The sequence below is a fragment of the Quercus robur genome, chromosome 9 (assembly GCF_932294415.1).
Source record: "Quercus robur chromosome 9, dhQueRobu3.1, whole genome shotgun sequence".
Classification (NCBI taxonomy): domain Eukaryota; kingdom Viridiplantae; phylum Streptophyta; class Magnoliopsida; order Fagales; family Fagaceae; genus Quercus; species Quercus robur.
The window spans coordinates 22,268,377-22,290,819 of NC_065542.1; the positions used below are offsets into that span (position 1 = coordinate 22,268,377).

Genomic DNA, 22,443 nt, shown 5'->3' on the forward strand with positions numbered 1-22,443 from the left:
TTATTAGATTGTTGATTTCTTGATTAATATATGATGTCAAAACAATTTTTGTGGGATTAGTGGACATGGTGGACGTGATTTGCCATGGAACAATCATGATTTTCAAAACCGGACCGGACCGGGAGGTCAGACCGTGAAAACTAGAAACCAGGATGAAAATCGGTATTTTAAGCCTAATGAATCGGATTTTTTGTTAATTCCGTGAACCGTTAAAACCGGGGTTGGACCGCACAAACCAGTGAGAACCATGCGGTCCAACCCCTCAGCAATTTTTTTTTTTTTTTTTTTTTTAAAAAACAACAACTTAACACAATTTTATTCTACTTAATTAAATTATCCATCTCTTACAAGGAATAAAAAAAATTATAATTAAAATCCTTCAAAGATATTCAACTTTATTTCAAAAATTAATCATAAATTTTAATGTTTTTGTGGTTATTATTTTATTTTATTAACTTTATTACTTAATTATTAAATATATGCTTGAAAATCATTAAATATCCCTCACATATATAGATATATTGTCAATTTTGCTAATTTTATAAATTTAATATCTATATTTAGGCTTTAATTAATTATTAAATTAATTATGAAGTCATCACGGTTCGATCCCGGTTCGACCTCAAAAACCTTGAACCTCTTTCTTTTACGATTCAATGAACGGTCAGAGTTTGAAAACCTTGGGAACAATTCCATGAACAATACAAGTGTGGATTAATGGGGTTTGTTTCGATATTTTTTTATTTTTCTATTTAAAAGTAAGCTAGATAAAAGTGTGAGGTGGAAAGGTTTACATTCTCCCTTAAATGGAGAAAAAAAATATGCTTTTTCACCTCAAATTAATTTTTTTTTAAATTATGTTAATTTGGTACCTACCAACATGTTTCAATTATACCATTACCATTATCTACTAATAAAAAATGCTGGTGTGGCTAATAAAATATTTATTTGTAGCTTAATTACAATAAACAATTTCATGTGCTTGGAAAATAAAAACCACATCAACTAAAAAAAATTTACTAAAAAAAAAAAACAAAAATCTCCATTCCCTTGAGTCTTGATAACCAAACAGTATGAAAGAAATTCATGATGAGATCAAATATCAAAAAAATAAATCAATTATAAATTTTCTTTCCTTTCCTTTCCAACCTCCCTCTCTTTTTTCTTCACTCTTTTCTATTCTTCTTTATTTATATTTATTTATTTTTTATATAACAAAAAAAAAAAAAAAAAACCTATGTTAAGTACTAAATGCATATTTAAGATGTTTACGTGGGTATCTGGGTGATGGGCTCATTAGTTAGGAACATGAAGTAAATCCTGAATTCCTAGGTACAATCAACCATACCATCAGTCCATGTGGTTTTTAAAGAGTCTCATGGGTAAGGAGTTGAATAGTCTAGCCAAAAGTTGAGACTAAAATTGTCAATTCCATTTTGATTGTCATTCCGACTTATCCATTGAAACAAAATATTTCGTTATTGGTTTATTCCACAATTTCCAACGCATTATTTTGAGGGTAAAGTTGTCAATTCCATTTTGATGGTCATTCTCAATTTATCAAATGAAACAAAATATTTAAGCATGGGTCTATTCAAGTGCATTGTTTTGGGGTTAACGCTAAAAGTTATATATTAAAACATTATCAAATTACACATGATGTAACTCAAAATAATATTACACCCCTAATAGGTTTTTATTAGATTAATATATGGAAAATCCTGTTTGATTATATGTTCACTTTGTATTTATCACTCATATCAAATTTCTCACCAATTGGATGTTATTTGTTATTCGCTTAGTAAACTCATCTTTTATGCATAATTTTTATTTTATTTTAATTTTAACATTTAGTAGATAGGGCACCATTCCATTATTTTAAGGGTTATTTTGGTACCTAAACTTCAACAAAATTTTATTTTTCATCTCAAAAACATAGTAAATATTGTACTGCCTATAAATACCCAAACTCCTAATGAATTAAAAAAATGTGATAGGAACTTGGTGAAAATTGCACAACTTTTTATGCCATCACCAATTCGTTTCTAATAGATATGAGGCCAAAACAATATTAATACCTAGCGCAAAAAATTTTATACAAGAAAATTTGGAGCTAACTTGTGACTTAGAGACAACGTCTAATCTTCTTATAGAGAAAATTTTGAAGTTGCATCTCCCATTTCTCACTTATTTTAAGGGGGGAAAAGTTTTATGCTCAACATAGGAAAAGGTGGGGGTGACTAGCATAGGATATTCAAAAGTCATTTTTGTCAAACCAAAAATTTTATAAGGTGTAGATTAATGAGGATTTATTTTGATATATCAGTGGAGTGATGATATAAAATAATTTTGTTCTAATTATAAAAGAGCTTTTTTCCTTGTTTTTCTTCTTCTATTTTTTATCTAGTAATTGTAGGCTATTTAATATAGATATTTTTATTAATTTATTTTATTTAAAACTAAATTAGATAAAAGTACAGTTGTACTTAGAAAAATGGTTAGGTAAAAATGCTCTTCATCTAAGTAGTTACAACATCAAAGTAATTGTAAGGGTTTATTTGGTATAGATTATTTTTATTGATTTATTTTATCTAAAAATAAGCTAGATAAGAGAACAATTATACTTAAAAATTGTGAGGTAAAAAGGCATACCTTTCCTTGTAGATGATTTTTTTAAAGGAATTTATTTTTTTTGAATTTGGTTAGAATTGCCTACTACTACTATCCGAATCCTTCCTTTCTCCTTCAACCACTAGGTAATAGACCATCTCAGTGGTCAACTCCTTTAGATGAAAGCAAACGTAGGCTTAAATATGAGATCAACCAAAACCCAAAAAAAAAAAAAAAAAAAAAAAAAAACCTTTATTTTACTAAAAAAAATTACTTGAAGATTTATTTAAAAAAAAACCTAAAATCGAACATTTAAAAAATCTAATCTCCATTATTTTTCTCTATTTTCTTGACAACCAAATAATAGGAAAACAATTTAAGATGAGATCAAAGCTTCAAAAAATTCAACCAATTATATATATTTCTTTCTTTTCCTTTTCAACTTCCTTTTATTTTTCTTTGCATTTTTTTCCCTTACAGTTACACTAGTTAAGTACTCAAAGCATTATTTAAGGAAATAAATTTTTTTTTTTTTGATAAGAAGAGGAAATAAAATTTTTTAATGGGTGTTTGATTGTACTCATTAAAGAGGAATTGAGTATATCTGAGAAATGACCTCCTTGAATTCATAAAAACTAATGTGTCACGCATGATATAGTAAACATTTAGTAAAATATGACACACATATAATTCGGAAAAACATATGAATGGTACAATTCAATATTTTTCTTAATAAAAGTATGTTTATAAAATTTAGAATAAAAATACAAAAGGGTACCAGTATAAAAGATAAAATTTAGGTACAATACTTTATGTGCTGTTCTTTAAGTTTCTCATTTAAGATTAAATTATGTGACTATTTAACTAAAAAATTATCTTCTATTCTATTAAAAATAAAATCTTAAAAAGGGAACATAAGGAACAACACCTAAGTACTATACCTAAATCTTGCTCAAACGTTTATATTTCAAAATTTTGTATAGAAACAGTTACCACATATATTTTTTGAGATAAATACAATAATCCTTATTTGATTCATTCGATTTATTTAATAATAATAATAATTAAAAAAAAAAAAAAACCACAAAACGCAGCTTGAATTGAAAACTGAATAATCCTTAGTGTTGCTTACTGTTTAAAACACACTCTTCTGTGTCTCTTCTTCCTTTGGAAAATGTCCCAAATGAAAGAAGAACGAGGAGCGATCCTGCGACGTTGGACGAAGCACGATGATGATCTCCCGGACGAAATCTTGTTGGACATTCTAACAAGGCTACCAGTGAAATCACTCATAAGATTCAGGTGCGTTTGCAAACCCTGGTACTCTTCCATAGCCAACCCCAGTTTCATCATCAATCATCATCACCATCACCATCACGGTTATGTCATACGCATTCCTAGGCATATTCCCCTACTCCTACCTTCTTCTTTGCCTGGTTCTTCACATTCTAGCGATCAAGTCTGTACTCTCGCTTGCGACCGCACCTTTGAAACCATATCCGAGTTTAGAGTTCCCTTCGCCTTTCCATCTGGGTTTCCCCACGTTGTGGGTTCATGTAATGGAATATTGTGTTTCACTAGTTCTAGATCATGGTCTAATGTTGTTTACTTGTGGAACCCCAGTATTAGAAGATTTAAGAGGTTGCCTAATAGCCGGTTATTTATTATGACACTCGGAATTGGGTTTGATTCCCAGAATAATGATTTCAAGGTTGTCGGGATTCCACGGACTTTTGCCAAGCCTAAGCCTCCCCCTGAGGTTGAGGTGTACTCATTAAGTTCGGATTCATGGAAAAGAGTTGAACTTGGAATCTCCTGGAGACCCAATGTTGTGTCCCACAAATTTAATTGTGTTTTGAGATTCCCATTTGTGTGTGGACATTTGCATTGGATGATAGAAATGATAGAAGAAGGAGGTGGGCAAGAGAAGCATGATACTTCTACGATTTTGTCATTTGATGTCAATAGTGAGAAATTCAAAGAGCTACCACTTCCTGACGATGAAGGAAGTTGTATTACGAAATGCGTTACATCATTCAAGGGGAAACTAGCTTTGATTAAATTTGGAAATGGTACCCAACCGCATATTACGCAATGCTCCATTTGGGTGATGAGGGAGTATGGTGTGATTGATTCCTGGAATAAACTTTGTGTTCTATCAATTGAAAATCTAACTGATTTAATTGGTTTCACCAAGGATGGTTTACTTATTCGAAAAAGCTCCAGGCCGGTATCCACCAACAGTGAATTAGAGAGCAAAGATAAGTCTGTTTTAATTGACCTCGAAACTCTACATGAGAAGGAGATTAGCACTCATGCTAAGTATGGTTTTGATGAAACTACTTACATGGAGAGCCTTGCTTTACTAGATGGAACAAATGTGATATCTTACTAAAAAGATGGTGCTATGTGTATAAGAAGTGATGTCATTACAGGTATGGATGAATTGAAATCCTTGTCATGCTTTTACTTGAAGCAATAGGCATGTTAGGATTGTTAAAACCATACTTGTGCCCCGGATTTATATGATCCTTTTATGGTTGTGGCTGTTATATATTATATTTATTTTTGATATTTGTTTGTGGATGGTTGTTGCACACAGTGGACAAATAAAACCATAATTGGCCAACATGACCTTTTTTGCTTGTGTGTCTCTGTTGTAGTGGTAAAAAGAGCTAAGTAATGGCAGGAGAGATAGGGGGAGAATAAAATTGGTTGGGTTATGGGATGACTGGATATGTTGAAAATGACAAAAATAATAAGCAACAGGGGATTTTTCATGCCTGTGCTCTACTAGCTGGTAGGTATATATGGTATGATTGCACCTAAATTTGTTTGCTTCATTCTTTATACTTCTAGAAAGAAGAATAGGTTAAAGAAATGAAGAGGCTTGTATTGTCTTTTTAGTTTTCCCATCTATCTCTGTGATTCCTCATGTGGGACAGTATCTTGTCTGTGGTGGAGTTTTTTTTTTTTTTTTTCAATGTGTTCATTGCCCTTCTTATCTGGATTTTAGGAGCGGTAATCTGAATTTGTATCTTGATGTGCTGCCACCCATTGTCTATTTTAAATTGATATGTTGGTTCTTGGAGAGAGCTGCAAAATTTCATCTTGATGTGCAGAGTCTATTAAATGGATAAATCACATATCAATTATCACTGTTAATTATTGCAAACTTTAAACATCATTACTGCATAGAGAATTGCTGTTTGCAAAGGGAATCACACAATTTGATTTCTTTTGCTGGAATTAAACTTCATCTGATATGGAAACAGTCTTATGAATCTAGCCACTTTGCCATTTTGTAGTTGATTGAAATATGCCAAATTGCCAACTAATTTAGGAAGTGAATTTTTATGCTGCAAGTTCTGATGTGCCATGCATTGGTTAAATCATAGGGAAATTACCCCCATCTCCAATTGGTTCACATTATCAGATGGTAGGGAACACCCACTTACCTTGCAAGTGTAATAATTTAAGATCAGGACTGAATTGACTTTAGATGGTAGCCTAGTTGCATGTCAGACTCAAAATGCAAGGAAAGATTTTTGTTTTTGTTTTTGTTTTGGTAAGTCAGGAATTTTCTGTTTTGCACATATGGAAGGTATTTTTTTTTATAGAAATTTGAAGAGAATATCGGCGTCAGTTGTTGAGCGTGAAACATGCATGAGTGCTTCCTTTGTTCCCAACATATATGAGATATTCTACACACTTTGTCTTGTGTCAGCCTTTACATGTATTGCAGTATCAGGTGGCTTATTTCATAAGAAATTTTCAATAATATAAAATAAGAAATTTTATTATATTAAATAAAATTTAATATAAGAATAATAATTTAAACTTTACATTATTATTATAATTCAGAAATTATGGTAGGTTAGTCAAATAATATTTATAATATAGAATAAACAATAAAACTTATTTTAAATTTCTAGAAAATCAGGGTTGTGTAATAATAAAATAATAGTTAGAATAAGCCTATTAAAATAATATAAAATAAATAATAAAATGATTTTTATTGTATATTTCTCTGAAGGAAGATGAGTTCAAAGAAAAAGATGACTGGGTAGAAATTGAATTTAAGATGTGGGAGAGCTGCAAGATTGAAAGAAAGAATTTTTGCTAGTGACAGAAGCAGAGCAGGAATGCTTTGAACAGGAAGTGGACTCAGAGATGGAAGGTGCTGAGAGCTTTGATAAGATGAATGGGGTATTTTCTACTGAAGACATTGACTATGGCAGAAGCCCACCATGAAAGTAGCAGCAACATAAGAAGCAGGAGAAGCCTTTGCTCGGAAAGTTTGGAAACTTACTCAAGGTCACTAGCAGCCATAAGTAGATATATAGACCTGTTTGGCTTAACTTGTTCCTACTAGCAGGAAGGTATATTTGGTATTAATTTGCACCTAAATGTGATTGAGTTTTTTTTTTTTTTTCCCTTCATTTTCATTTTGTGTTTGTCGCTCTTCTTATATTAGATTTTATGAAAAAAGAAAAGAAAAAGAAAAAAAAAGTGGTAATTCCTGTCTGTATTTTGATTTACTGTTTCTTGTTCTCTATCCTAAATGGATATGTTAGTTATTGCAAAGAGCTGCAAAATTCTATCTTGATGTTCGTTAGTCTATTAAATGGATATATCACATATCACTGTCAATTGTTGCAAAGTTTAAACATCATTATTGATAGGTTAAGAATGTATTGACCCTTCATGGCAATTCAATCAATTAATTAATTAACCAAGTAAATTAATTAATTCAATTATATGTAATGGTGTGGTAGCACGAACAAATCACCAAATAACTAAATGCAGCGGAAATTAAATTTTGACACAAGTAATTTGTTTACGAATAGGAAAAATCATCGAGACAAAACCCCAACGAGTGATTTTAAGGTCACCACTCTCGAAAATCTACTATTATCGAAACAAGTGGTTATAAGTAAAATGAATCATAGTACCTAATACAAATTTACAGTTGAACTTAAGGCTGTTAAAATTGGGATTCTACATAGGATCGTAGGAGGAAGGTGAGATCGTGGATCGTAGAATTGGATCGTAGATCATAAAATCCTACATTATTTGAGAAAAAAACAAAAAATACACCTTGGTATGTTAAATAATTACATAAATTATACATTTATTGATATAATTACCATACATCACTATATCCATTTATAAGCATAATTTAAAAAGGCTAAAAACCTCAAAACGTAACACTCTATTGGAATATTTTTTATTTGGGTCCAACTGACACTCTTTTTACATTAAAGTGGAAAAAAGGGTCTATTGGGATCTTATTTTTCATTTAGATCCAATCAAGCCTTCTGTAAAATTTAAGAAGATTACAAGAAATAAAAAGTCATTTAGGATCGTCAGAATCATACAATCCTACTAATCATGAACAATCGCAAAGATTCTTGAAAGATCCGGATTGTTTTGGGCAGGAGGGATTATAAAATCGTACGATCGTAGAATCCAGATTGAGATTTTAACAATCATGGTTAAACCTTTACTCCAATACCCAATTGGACTTGTAATGTAATAACAATCTCTCCTTCCAATGCACGGCTTCAAGTACGTGACTAACCAATTAATGCACGGATCTCAGTACGTGACCAACACACCAACTCGAGGAAGATGTTAGCTACAAAGTTCTTCAGTTCATCCAACAATGAAGATTAAGAAACTCCTTGGTTACAAAACCCTTGACACGAAGACGCAACAGCTTCTACAAGGAATATGATAAACTAAGACAAATTCTGTCTTTGGTCACAATTTGCATGCACAATCAATTTGCATTGAGTTGCATCACTTTACATCACCTTTAACGACCTTTAAAATAATCCTTATATATGTCTAAAGTTATAAGAAAAGAAATTCTACACAAATATACATAGATATGCGTGAAAATATATCTGAAAATCTGAATTTCGTAATTCTCGACAGATACAACTTCTGTCGAGCATCAGTCATTAAACCTCGATAAAAATGAATCTATTGAGAAATCTGTTGAGATTTAATGAACACTTCTTCATTTATTTCTTGGATAGATTTGCATGGTTTTAATACTAGACTTGAACTCTTGTTCCTTGAAGTACTAAACCCATCCTAGATCTACCCAATTATAAGTAAAATGTATTTTGTCAAAAGATTAGCCAATTACATCAAAATTACCCTAACAATTATTGCTTGGGAAATTACTGTTTGCAAAGGGAACCACACAAGTTGATGTCTTTTGCTGGAATTGAATTTCATTTGATTTGGAAACATTCTTATAAATCTAGCCAAATTTACCATTTCATGTTATTTTATTGAAGTATGTTCACTGATTTAGGAAGTGAATTTTATGTTTCCAAGCTTTGATATGCCATGCAAACCTTAAATTGTAGGGAAATAGTTGCCTATCTGCAACTGGTTAACATTATCACATGGTAGGGAACACCCACTTGCCTTGCAAGTGCAATATTAATATTAGGACTGACTTGAGTTTAGATGATAGCCTAGTTGCACGCTAGACTCAAATGCAAGGAAACTTCATTTGTTCTTCTGTTTTGCACATATGGAAAAGATTTTTATTTTTAATAGAAATTTGAAGAGGATCTCTCTGTTAGTTGTTGATGAAACTGGCATGAATGCTTCCTTTGTTCCCAACATGTATGAGATAATCCACGAACTTAATCTTGTGTCAGCATTTCAATGTATTGGAATTGCTGATTGCTTATATATTGGTGTATCAGATGGCTTCTTTCATAAGTTGTGGTGAATCCAAGAGTTTGAAACATTGTGAATGTTGCATTTACAGTTTGTTGTTACATGGCTTATCAGATGCCTCAATGCATACTTGTAGTTGTAGGCAGGTGAAGCTTAGATGGGGGCCTTGTTTTAAAATTAACTAATGGTTAATTTTAAAGAAGTTTTTTTGCTTTGAACAATCCCAAGTTTATAAAAGTACCTAGGGTAAAAAAGAACCATAGTACATTCTTCAATCAACTGCTTATCTGCATTCTTTACCACCACAGTTAAGCGGATTTTTTCCCCCAACTGTTGCGTTACAATTAATCCTATGTTTGGATGGATGGAGATGCAAGGATAGGTCCTCTCCCTCCATCACAAACATACTTAGGTGCTCTTCGATTATAAAAAAAAATACCTAGGTGCTCTTCAAAAATACCTAATTGAATGTTGTTGCTTTTTATTTTTTGGTAGATTTTTCAGTTTAGAAAAAAATAAAAATGTCAAGGCCATGTAAGCTGAAATAAATTTCCAAATATACACTAGAACAAAAAATCTGGGTTCACATGTCTTTGTCTCACTTGTTATATGGAAGGGAAAAAAAATGAGTTAAAAATAGAATTTGAAATATATATATATATGATAGAAGAAAACATTGTTGAGTCATTCTCTTTACTATTTCGCTCTTTATATGGTAAATAGGAAAAAGAAGTTGAATAGTGACCAGTTCATTCGGTATGAAATAATTCCCTCCAGACTTCTCTCAATTCTTTTGTGCAGACAACATTTTTGTCTGATATTATTCTAACATGATTATGTAACTTATATGCTCTTCCTTGACTTTTATCATTTATTTTGGCTCTTTGGAACATATGGGTAGTTCACAATAAATTGTTTTTCTATCGGTTAGACATTTCTTTCTCAACTCGTTTCTCAAAAAGAATTTTACTATTATGCTTATAATACAAAAGTTTCACTAACTAATCAGCCAAGTTGGATTTCATGGTTATAACACAAAAGTTTCACTCACTAAACAACCAAGTTGGATTTCATGGTTCCCTCCCCCTATTGGCTATTGGAGAGCATTCACATCAGGTGTGCTAAATGCTAAAAATTTAGCATTTAGCACACCAAACAATAAAAACCTTCCAATACCTGGTGTTCCAAATGCCAAATGATTTTGACATTTGACATAGTGTCATTCCATCTTTGGAATGGTATGGACAAGAAATGGTAAAAATTTATTATTATTTTATATAACTTTTCTCTCTCTTCCCTCAGCACGTATTTCTCTCTTTCTCTCCCATTTGCTTTTCTTCTCCTCTTCCCCTCTCTAAACTCTCTCTCTCTCTCTCTCTCTCTCTTAGCTATCCCCACCGATCTCACTACATTGCCCACAAACCCACGCCCTCGAGACTGCCTTTTCATTGACCTCACACATTGCCGTTCATCACGCAGCGTCGTCCACCTCCCATGTTTTCCACCATTCCACGTTGTTGACTTCCCACCTTCAGATTTCTCAATCGGCCACTTTTTATTGTGGTATTTGTGGTGGTTTTTTGGTCATTGCCTTGGTTTTTTTTTTGGTGGTGGATGTGGGTTGAGTTTCATGGGTTGTAATTGGTTGAGGTTGGTGGGTTATGGCGGTGGGTGTGGGCTGATTTTGGTGGTTTGGTTGATTTTGGATTTTAGCTATGGTGGTCAGTGGTAGTGGATTGGTTGGTTGATTTTGGGTTTTGGTTATGGTTGTCGGTGGTGGTGGTGGTGGATTGTGGTGGTTGTAGGGGTGGGCTATGGGCAGTGGTGGTGGTGAGTTGTGTAGTATATATTACTGTTTGAAGGTTTTTTTTTTTAATATTATTTTAATGTGTTGTATATATTATTTTAATTTATAAAATTAAAGAATAGAATATGTGATGTAGGGTATATTATAAAATGATGTGCTAAAATAATAAAGTAAATTTTTTAGTGTGTCAAAATGACATATTTATAGAACACCTGATAAGAATGCTCTTAGTAAGTTGAATATAGATTGTAGCTCCAAAGAAACTCATGATTCTTGCAAGCTAATGGTATTATCAAAGATTAATTTGGTTATTAGATGGTTGATTTCTTGATTAACATAGGATGTCAAAACAATTTTTATGGGATTGGTGGTGGTGATTAACTATGAAACAATACAAGTGTGGATTAATGGCTTTTATTTCAATATCTTAATTGATTGATGATATCAAATAATTTGGTCTTATTATAAAAAATAAAAATAAAACTCTTCATCTAGTAATTGTAATGGTCTATTTGGTATAGATTGTTTTTATTGATTTTTTTTTTTTTTTTTACTATTTTAAATTAAGTTAGATAAAAGTATGAGGTTGAAAGGTGTACGCTCACCCTTAGATGGGGAAAATCATATGCATTTTCACCTCAAAATTTTTTTTTACTGAATTTGGTATTTACTGTTTGTTTCAATGATATCATTACTGTTATCTACTAATGAAAAAAATACAAATAAAAAAATAAAAAATGTTGGTTTAGCTAGTGAAACATTTATTTGTTAGCTTAATTATAAATTTATAATAAACAATTTCATGTAAGCAGCTTGGAAAATAAAAGCCACATCAACTAAAAAAGATTTACTCAAAAAAAAAAACTATAATCTCCATTCTCTTGGGTTTTAGTAACCAAAAAGTATGAAAGCAATTTAAGATGAGATCAAATATCAAAAATATCAACCAATTATAAAATTTGCTTTCTTTTCATTTTTTGACTTTTGTTTCTTTTTCTTCACTTTTTTTTTTTCTTTACAACAAAGTTAATACTGAAAGAATATTTAATATATAATGGAATGGAATGAAAAGAATATTTTTAGAATATTCTTCCCTCCCTCTTGCTTGGGAGTTTTAATGGAGGGAATGGGCTTTCCATTCCCTTGTTTACAAGTTTAGGTGGAGGGGAATGGAATGGTTAAGAGGGAATACTCATTCCCTCCTAAGGCCTCAAAATCTCAAATTTTTGTTCCCCCCAAATTGAGAGGAATAGGAGGGAATGGATTTAGGTTTAATGAAAATTTTATTGAAATTCTTAAATTACCCCTTGAATCTTAGCCCTATGTATTCTCAACCAAACCAGCCGTACCAATATTTTTGCTCTCTCTTTGTTGCTCCTTTCTCACGTTGCTGCTAATCACAACCAGTCGTACCAATATTTTTGCTATCTCTTTGCTGCTCCTTTCTCATGCTACTGCTAATCCCAACTGTGAGTTTTTCAATTGTTTTGATTTCATTGATTTATTTACTATTAAAAAGTTTTTCAATTGTTTTGCTTTCATTGTTTCAATTGTTTTGTTTTGCTTTTTTTTTTTTTTTTTTTTTTCCTTTCATTCCCCTGTATTCAGTATGCTGGAACAGGGTACATATTTTGTAAATTACGTGAAACAACCATGTGATATGACTAGATTGTAGTGGTGGCTTGTCGAACACCTGTTTGAACAAGTTTAAATTGCTTATTTGCTTATTGCCGAACACCTGTATATATCAACAAACACAGCACAGAAAATATATATATATATATATATATATACCAAATGGGGGTAAGCTACAAACAGAGAGTGCCGTTTAGAGGGCACTGGGGGCGGAAGCATAAATAGGTTACAAATGTAGTTCTGGTACAAGTGTAAGCTAAGGGAGAGAAGAAGAGAGCCATTCTAGTTTTACAAAGTATTTCTGAGTACAATGTGAAACTAAGCCTCTGAGGTATTCCTAAGAATTAAGCCTTGGAATTTAGCCTGCTGAAGACTGAGTCCAAAGGTCCCTTTTATAGTTGAGGAGAGCTTTGGATAAGGTCAAGAGACTGCAGGAATCACGGAGAGTAATTTGCTTTACTGGGGGTAGATTCTTTTCCACCGAAAGCAAATAGTGATTTCCATGATTCTGTCTGGGGTACTGTAGAGTGAACAGTAACTGGTCACTGTTTATGAACAGTGTTTTGTCCCCTTGCTTTTCTGGAATAGTGACTCTGCATAGTGTTCTGGACTGTGCAGTGAATAGTGATTTGTCTGCGTGCGGGTACTGTTCTGAATAGTAACCGGTTCTTTGCAGAAGTGGAGTTCTGAACTTCTGGAGGCTGTTCTGGAGCGTCAAGAAGCTTGTATGGAACTTAATCTGTATCATGTCCAGAAGGGTAACCATCATAAGGATCCCATGGAGGATCGTAATCATAGTTATGCTCATGGTATCTGGCAAACTTGTCACAGATGCCGCAGAACAGGATAGGTTCATAATTTGCTTGTCGCATTACTATCTGTCCGGGCTCAATGTAATCAATCCTTTCTGTATGGAGAGATTCAGAATACGGCCTGGTGGTGAATACTGTAATTCTTCCAGTATTTCCAACAAAGTGGTAATTCTGCCATAACTCATGGGTGACATCTATAATCTCATTGTTGAAATAACCATTCCAGCAACTTGCAAGAGCTTTAGGGTCTTCATCATGGAGATAAGAGTCTCCTTCATACCAAGGACCATTATGGGTGTACCCGTTGATGAGTACAAGATGGTGAGCAGGTTGGATATCCATCCAATTGTTTCTGTCCCAGTGGGGGAGAGTACTCCAGCATCTGATAGAGACAAATGGACTTTTGATTTTAGAGACAACCTGTTGGATGATTTGTGGGAATTGGTTGATCTGATCATGGCTTGTGAGCCTGATGAGTCTGACGAACCCATATTCGAAAATTTTTGAAAGCCAGCTTGGATCTTCTTCAACGGACCAATCTTCATAGTTGATTATTAGACCGGGGAAGGGATGTTTCTTTTCATAGATCCTTTGGCTGCTTCCAAAGTACTTTTCCCAGGTTGATAGGATGAAGGCAGCATCTTCTGATTCATCGTATACTGGAAAATGAGTAATGACCAATACCTGTAGATGTTTGAACCATAGGTCACATGATTCAGACATGGCCTTGCTTCGGAATATACGTTGCTGTATATCAGAAGGCAAGTTGGCAACAGCACTTCTTAGCTGGGTTTGAGTCTTAAGACTTAACCGAGCATAATTGGTGCCCATGATAGTCGTTTTATCCATTGAATGGACATCCTCTTTGCCAGAGAGTTGACTAATAGAAATTCTTCCAATCTCAATTTCCGTCTCAAGGTTAACTAGGTGCAATTCTAGTGCTTTGAGGGTTCTCTGGAAAAGGTGATTGTTGCTTTGGGTATAGGCTCTTCGAGGATAATTTTGATGGAGGGTGGAAGTCCTGTATACACTCCATTTATAAATTGAAAATTCCTGGATAAAACTTCATGCAAAGTGATAGTTCTATTACCACTTGAAAAGGTTACTTGAAGCGGAACATGATCTAGAAGGGATGTTACTTCTCTGGGTTCTGGGCCAGGAGAAGCGCCTTCATGCAAAGGGGCTTTGCCCTTGTTCCTGCTTAAAGATGCCATTTTCCTTTTACTAGTATGAAAAGTAATTTGCTTTTCTTCCTGCCATGTATTAACAAAATGGTTATTTCTAAAAACATGTTTGTTAAAATCATGCAATGTCATGGAACAAATACTTTTATGAGATGGTACAAATTGATCAAGGTTTTGGGCTTGATTTGGATCATAAGAAGGAGTTTTGGCATTGATGAGGTTAAGATTTTTAGAAACAGAAATTTTTTGGAGACTCTCAATCTCGCTTGGTTCAGGGTTTCTAAGAAACTTAAACTTGACTGGTTGGCCAAAAGGATGGGTAGTGATTCCTTCACTATCTGTGATAAAAGGATACAACAGACATATGAACGGGTTTCCTAAGATGACCCTATCCGTTATATTTTTGACAAGAACAAAGGTGGTTTTGAAACACGCATTGTCTTGGCAGACCTGTGCTTCTGGGATTTTGAATTCAATTTGCATCTTTCCACCACTTGCAGAAGTTAACCGTTCTTGGGTTTTCTGGAAGTATTTAGGGGGAATGATCCCTTCTTGAATGCAGTTAAGATCAGCGCCTGAATCCATTAGGGCGACAACCTCTAATTCAAAATCTCTTCCTATGACAATCCTGACTTTGGAATGCCATTTTTGAAAGTTAATGCTACTAATGGTTTGCAAGAACGATCCCTTGGATGGTTCGGGTTCCATATCTGCAGTAGGATTAACTGTTTCATCAATTTCACCATCAGAAGGGTTTTGTACTGAGATTCTGTCCTCATTGCCTTGATGGGAAGTGAATTCTAGGTTTTTGACTCTCAAATCCATGAGACCATGATCAACCCTAAGGATGGTTAATTCTTGCCTAAGGTTTCTCATTTCTGCTTTGTGATCCTTAATCTCTTTCTGGAGATCTTGGGTGGTCACTTCTATCTTGGATTTGGTAAACCTATTGTAGATTTTTTTCAAATCGACTAAGGGTTCCTAAATCCTAGGTTTTGATGTACTGGCTTCTTTGACTAGGGTTTTATGGAACTCACTAAGTCTTTGGACCTTTTCTTCTGGGTCCTTGATCTGTTCAATGAGATCGAGGAGTAGTTCTTCTTGCTTGGAAAGAACATGGACAGTTTTGTTTCTACAACAACTATCCTGACAGGCTAGGATTTCGTCTGTGTCACTAGAGGAACTAGAAGATACTCTAGAGGTTTCAGAAGACGTCCTAAACAACTGGTGTTTCTCTTGGTCACTAGACCCACTACTTAAGTGGTCGAGTTCTAAGAGTTTGAAGATCTCATCCTTGTTGGCTTGGTCACTAATGAGTGTATTGATAAGGGTTTTTGCCTTAGCTTGACAATCTCTTTTCCAATGACCTCTTTTTCCACACTGATGACATGTTCCTGATGTCTTAGGTGTGAATTTGCCTGTGGACTGGGACCTAGATTTGGATCTAGATTGGGATCTGCCTTTCTTATAGTAATCATTGGTACTGAACCTATATTTAGAGGTAGGTTTCTTCCTATGGGATTTCTCAAAGGGTTCTTTGCCTCTGTGTTTGGACTTCCTTTTGGGAATGAGAGAAGGTAAGCCATATTGGGTACAGAAATTTCCTATTTCGTACTTGGCTTTGCTCTTGTTGGCTTGACTCTGGATTTTGAGATCTCTACACATTTTCATCCCTTCATTTCGGATTGTGCTAGAGATGTCTCCATAAGTCAGGTTATCATAATCTATGACTCCTGAGGTTCCTGCAAGGGTTTCTTTGACCTTCTGTCCAAACAGTGTGGGTAAGCCATTGATGAACTTCTCCTTCCAATATGGAGAGTTACAATCGCTTCTATACATGACACGGGTGGTGAATACATCTTCGTACCACCGGTATTCTCCAAGGTTTTTACATCTAAGGTTACTTAACTGGTCGTAAATCCTAGATGTGATATTGCTGGGTTTTCCTATGAAGTGTTTCATGATTGTATAAATCAGGGTATTGACTCCATCTGGAACACCTCTTCCGATGCGTTCATCGAAGATGGGGTTCTCATCTGCATCTTTCTGAATAGCATGCTTAATATCTTCCTTGGAAGCTGCAGTCATGCAGTTGTTCCACCAAAGTAACAGTTTTCCAGTAAACCCTAAAACAATGAGCTCTACAACCTCAGTATTTGGAATACCATCATTTAGATAATTATTCGCTACCATGGTTATGTGCTGGATTTTGTTTTGGATTTCTTGTTCTGAGAGGCCATCTATGTTCCATTCATAGAGCTTGGCACTGGATACTGTGAACTGGGTGGTCCTTTCCTCATACTGGAGGTCAGGGGGTGTTGGTCTGGGATACCAATTTTTGGTGAGGCTGGTTGGCGTTACCTTGGCTTGGTAAAGCCTATTTACCTGTAATCCTCGAAATTGGTCTTCTATTTGTTCTATCTCCTTTTCAGTATCTGAGGAGGTTCTGCTAGAACTGTTAGAAGGTGTGTGGATATGTAGGGTTACTAACCGAGATTCAAGTCTAGGATCCCTACTGGTTGAAGTGGGTTCTGGTGAAGGTTCCTTCTTCACAAGATCTTCAAGCTTTTGGGCCACTACTTGTAAGGCTGTTTGGTCCTTAGGTTTGAGGCTCGCTTGTCTGGTTGTGGGGAGCTTGACAAAAGGTTTCTCTAGAATCTGGATTGGTTTACCAAAGCTTTCTGGTTGAAGGAGAGCTTTGTTGTCAATACAATCTTCTATCCTATCAAGCTGTTTCCCTATGACTCCTAAACACTGGTTAGTGTAGTTGTTTTGCTCTATTACCTTCCTGACAACCGTTTCTTCAGGGGCTACGGCACACTTGAAGGGAGAGGCAACAACTTCTGACTTGCCAGTCTTAAAGAGTATAGTCTCCTGAGGAGGATGGCTGGACCTAACAAATTCTGGTTTGCTAGAACTTGGTGCATCCTTCTTAGGTGGTATTTTCCAGTTGGTTTTGGTAATAGCACAGTTCTTTTTATGCCATTGGAAATGTTTCTCAAAGTATTCAAAGAAAGGATAATCTGCTTTTACCTCTTTCATGAACAACTTCCATTTCTCCAAAACTTCAACTTTTTGTTCCATGGTATGGCTGGCTCGGTAGGCTTCTCTTTTAACTTTGTTTAGTTCAGAATTAAATTCCTTTTCAAGCATGTCCATATCAGGGATGAATTCTTTGGTCAACACTAGGAGCTGATGATCGTATTCAGTTTCCTGCTGAATAGGATTCTTAAAATCAGATCCTGATGGTGAAGGGGGTTTAAGACTGTCCTGACTGTCGCTGTCTTCTTCTTGATCAGCAACTGAGTCTTGTTTGGCTGTGTAACAAGGGGTACTAACCTGGGAGTGGTCTTTGACACCTTGAAACTGCGGACCTAAGTCTCTTCTAGAGGTATGAGCTCGTGTTCTAGACGAACTACTATACTGGGATGCAGGTCTATCTTTCAAAAGGATAGTCGGCTGCCTAAAGGGTTGGCGTAGATCAATGGATCTAGACCTATGATGTAGATCTATGGGAGATCTGGGTTCCTCATAGTCTAAGGGAGACCTAAACCTAGACTGGTCAAAGCTAAGTCTAACCGTTCCATCGGCTAGCTGCTGGATGATATCTAGATCTGGGTTCCTAACAGGGTTCTGAACCTGTAGGGGATAATTCTCATTATCTAAAGTCCATTGTGCTGGGAATGTTATTTCAGACCATTTCAGGGTTTTGGGTACCTGAACAGTGGATCTAACATCCGAGGTTTGGATAAGAGTAGTTTCTCCTGGCTTTCTCTTATCGAATGCTTGAATGGACATATTGGTTCTCATGCACTTATAATACACTCTGTATATAAGAGCAATCTGTCTGGTGCCATGTAACACAAGGTTTCCATGGGTTTTATTGTTGAGAGTGAGGACCTTCAAAATGTGAGGGTCGTCAAGTGCAACTGTGAGATTTGGGTAACAGTCGAAATGAACTGGACCATTACTCAAACTGGATTCTATGGTGCCTAGGAGACTGTCATTAAATCTGATAAGACGGGTGTCTCTAAGTGCCATAAGGATCAAGTTGTTCAAACCTTCTCTGATCAATGGTTTTACTCCAACTTGGACAAGTCCTATATGGAGGAATTTATGATCTTTTTCCCTGTGAGCTTTCACGGCTGCAGGGGACAACAAATAACAAGTTTCATATTCCTTGTTAATGCTGTAGACTTGTTCTATAGTCCTAACATGGTAGTCCGTTCTGAAAGACTTTTTAAAGGACCATGATGATGACTTATAGACCTGGGTTGTGGGAACTTTGGGTATATTCCAATCTCCTAACTTCTGATCTAGATCTGAAAGCTGGTACGACTCTGAGTTGATTGTTCCATCTTCTTGTGGAATATCAGGAGGATTTGTACTGCTAGATCTAATGGAAGTGGAAGAGTCACTCCTTCTAAACATCCTATTTATCATTCTGGATTAAAAGCCTAAGAAATCAATTACAACCTAGACTACCTTTATCTTCCAATTTCTGGATCTATCCTTAGATCTGAAACAGGGAGTGTATGACTACCTTCCTATGAGCTGTTACCACTTATGGCTGTTTCCGGATGCCGTCTGTGACTCTTGCTACTACTTGCCGCTGACTGTTTATGTGAACATTCCCTTACACGTTCCCTCAAACGCCTAACGCTCTCCTGGCTCACGGCTAACGGGCTTGTTTCTCGGTTTCTGTTCACGGCAACCTCAGGCTTACCGAATAGCAAAATCACACAGAACTGGACTTGTACCTAGACTTATGGGATAACATCTCTCTCACAGGGCCTGGTTTAGTACACATCTGTAACAAATTGTGGGGAAAGAAACAAAGACAAGAAGAAGAGGATAACTGGGAAGCAAAGGATTAGCTTAAACAAATAATCACAAAATAATAAACAGTTTGAATGAACGGGAGGCTCAGCCTACCACCAAAAGAAAAAACAGTATGAACAAACTGATATGAAGTAGTAGATGAAAAATGCAACATATGGGAGTGGAAGTGCTATCAGAAAATAGATGTAAAACAAAATAATGTTTGTTAGAGATATCATACTTCAAAGTAATTTATAACCACAAAATAATGGATAACTATGGCGGTATCACCGGCCAACTTGATTGAAAATCAAATAATTACAGTAACTTACAAACACTTACGATCGAGCTTAAATGGCTCTGATACCAAATGGGGGTAAGCTACAAACAGAGAGTGCCGTTTAGAGGGCACTGGGGGCGGAAGCATAAATAGGTTACAAATGTAGTTCTGGTACAAGTGTAAGCTAAGGGAGAGAAGAAGAGAGCCATTCTAGTTTTACAAAGTATTTCTGAGTACAATGTGAAACTAAGCCTATATATATATATATATATATGCTCCCATTGTTTGAATCTCCCTAGTTTAGGCATAAAAGCATGTAGATGCAACCAGCATTTAAAGCTATAGGTTTAACATTTAAAGCTATAAGTTTGTACATGCAATGAAAATCAATTTGCTTCATCTAGTTCTATGTTGCCGTTGCTATCACTGTAGATGGAAGAAGAAAATTTACTTTTTGTCTTGTCATCCCCTTTTTGTCTTGTTATCCCCTTTTTGTCTTTTTTATTTTGGTCTCTTGAGAAAGAAAGACATGTCTTGAACCAAAGGATTTAGAGTAGCCAACCCGAACACATTCTAGTGTTGAGCATAATAAAGTGCCACACGTATAAAAATAAACATGCAATATAAGTGGTGAAGACTTAAAGACTATAGCCCTTTTGGGCTTTGGCGCACTCTCAAGTGCTGGTGGACGTTTTGAGGTGTTCTTGGTGCACTGTCATTATGCAGTGTACTGTATTTTAGGATACAATGTGACTTTTTTAATGCATTTTATTGACAAATAAAAATGCTTAAATTTTTTTAAATTAAAATATATAGATAAATATATTATATATATAACTTTTTTTTTTGCAATTTGTCTTGGAATTTGTCAAAATACAATAGGGTGTTCTCTATTTTTTTGCTCTATTATGTGTGCTTTAATTCCTGTCATTGTCTTTTGTGTTAATTAATGCTAATGTTTATAGTTAAACAATTGTATTTTTAAATTAGTTGTAACACATTCATAATTAGTTAGACTAATAACGTAAATATTTTTTTAGAAAATGTGCCCATAATTTTTTAAGTTGGACTGATAACATAACTATGTTTTTACATAGATGGATTTGAATGATGAGGTACTTAAGACCATAATTTTTTCGGACTTTATGCGAAAACTAGCCTTGGTTCATGCTGCATGCTGTTATTTGTGTTACATTATCCATCAAAGGCAACGACTAAAAAGAAGACGTGTTATCCACATTCCTACACAATCAACCATAGAAAAACAAAAAGTTCGTGATGAAATAATGTCTCGACTTAGGAATAGTGAAAAATGCTATGATGGTGATCTTCAAGACACACAGCGTGCCACAGTTGAAGAGCAAGTTGGCAAGTTTCTTCACATACTAGCACATAATCAGACGCATCGTACAATGTCCTTCTTTTTTTGTCGTTCCCGTGAGACCATTAGTCGCCATTTTCATAACGTGTTAAGATCAATAATTATGTTAGAGGATCAATTCCTTCGACAACCTGATGGAACCCTAGTGCCACTTGAAATACTACAAAGTAGTAGGTTCAACCCATATTTTAAGGTAAATATATCATGCATATAATTTATATTTAATAGTAGTTTAGTACAAATATATTTTAAGGTAAATATTTTTAAGATATAATGTTAATCTCAGGATTGTATTGGGGCACTTGATGGAACACATGTTCGTGTCAAAGTGTCTAATGAGGATGCACCAAGATATCGGGGTAGGAAGGGTTACACAACACAAAATGTGTTGGCAGCATGCTCATTTGATTTAAAATTCACATATGTATTACTAGGTTGGGAAGGAACTACTTCTGATTCAAGAATAATAAAGAATGCTTTAACTAGAAACGATAACTTGAAAATCCCACAAGGTAAATTTAATTCAAATACGTATTAGGGTGTATTCTTTATAATTAAAAAATTTGTAGTATATAATTAATGGTTGTTATTGTTTATTAGGTAAATATTATCTTGTTGATGCGGGATACATGAATAGAAGTCGTCTGATTGCACCTTATAGGGGAGTGCGTTATCATTTAAAAGAGTACTCTGTTCGTCCCCCTGAAAATGCTAAAGAATTGTTTAATTTGCGACATGCATCATTGCGTACTGCTATTGAAAGAGCATTTGGTGTACTTAAAAAGAGATTTCCTATCATAGCAAGTACTACAGAGCCTAATTATTGTGTTGACACACAAAATGAAATCATTATACTTCATAATTATTTAATGGGTGTCGATCCTGATGAAAGTCTTATTGCTGAAGTTGATGAAGAGGTTTTGCATTCTCATCGTGAACGTGTGACCCCTACTTCAAGAGAAGATGATGAGGATGCTAGGCAAGGAGATATTATAAGAGATTCTATAGCATTAGCCATGTGGCAAAACTATGTCCAAATGTGATAGCTTTTGGGTTTATTGTTGTCATGTCATTTAAGACTATGCTATGTTTCAATTACTTTGATCTAAATGTTATACAAATTTCTCTTTTCATTTTGATATTGCTCTCTATCTTTTGATAATTAATATTAATATTTACACAATATTTTATATGTGTTTTTTGTC

General features: G+C 34.7%; 2 protein-coding genes across 10 annotated transcripts in view; both read left to right on the plus strand.

Moving 5' to 3' along the window:
- Window positions 1-22,443, plus strand: part of LOC126699594 (F-box/kelch-repeat protein At3g23880-like) — a 64,351-nt gene that overhangs the window by 36,129 nt on the left and 5,779 nt on the right. The gene's annotated exons all lie outside the window — the stretch shown is intronic.
- The window catches only part of LOC126699596 (F-box/kelch-repeat protein At3g23880-like), an 84,062-nt gene that overhangs the window by 27,694 nt on the left and 33,925 nt on the right, over window positions 1-22,443 (plus strand). The window contains exons 2-3 of one of the 6 annotated variants that reach the window (XR_007646832.1): window positions 4,370-5,045; window positions 6,647-7,224. The exons of 1 other annotated variant lie outside the window; for it this stretch is intronic. Coding sequence is in view for 3 of the 5 variants with exons in the window: in XM_050397515.1 (XP_050253472.1) it covers window positions 3,785-5,005 (1,221 nt within the window). In the remaining 2 variants the exon portion in view is untranslated. Of the gene's footprint in view, window positions 1-3,733; window positions 5,046-6,646; window positions 7,225-22,443 lie in introns of those variants that run through there. 4 more of the 6 variants (XM_050397515.1, XM_050397516.1, XM_050397517.1 and 1 more) reach the window with 4 other exon arrangements.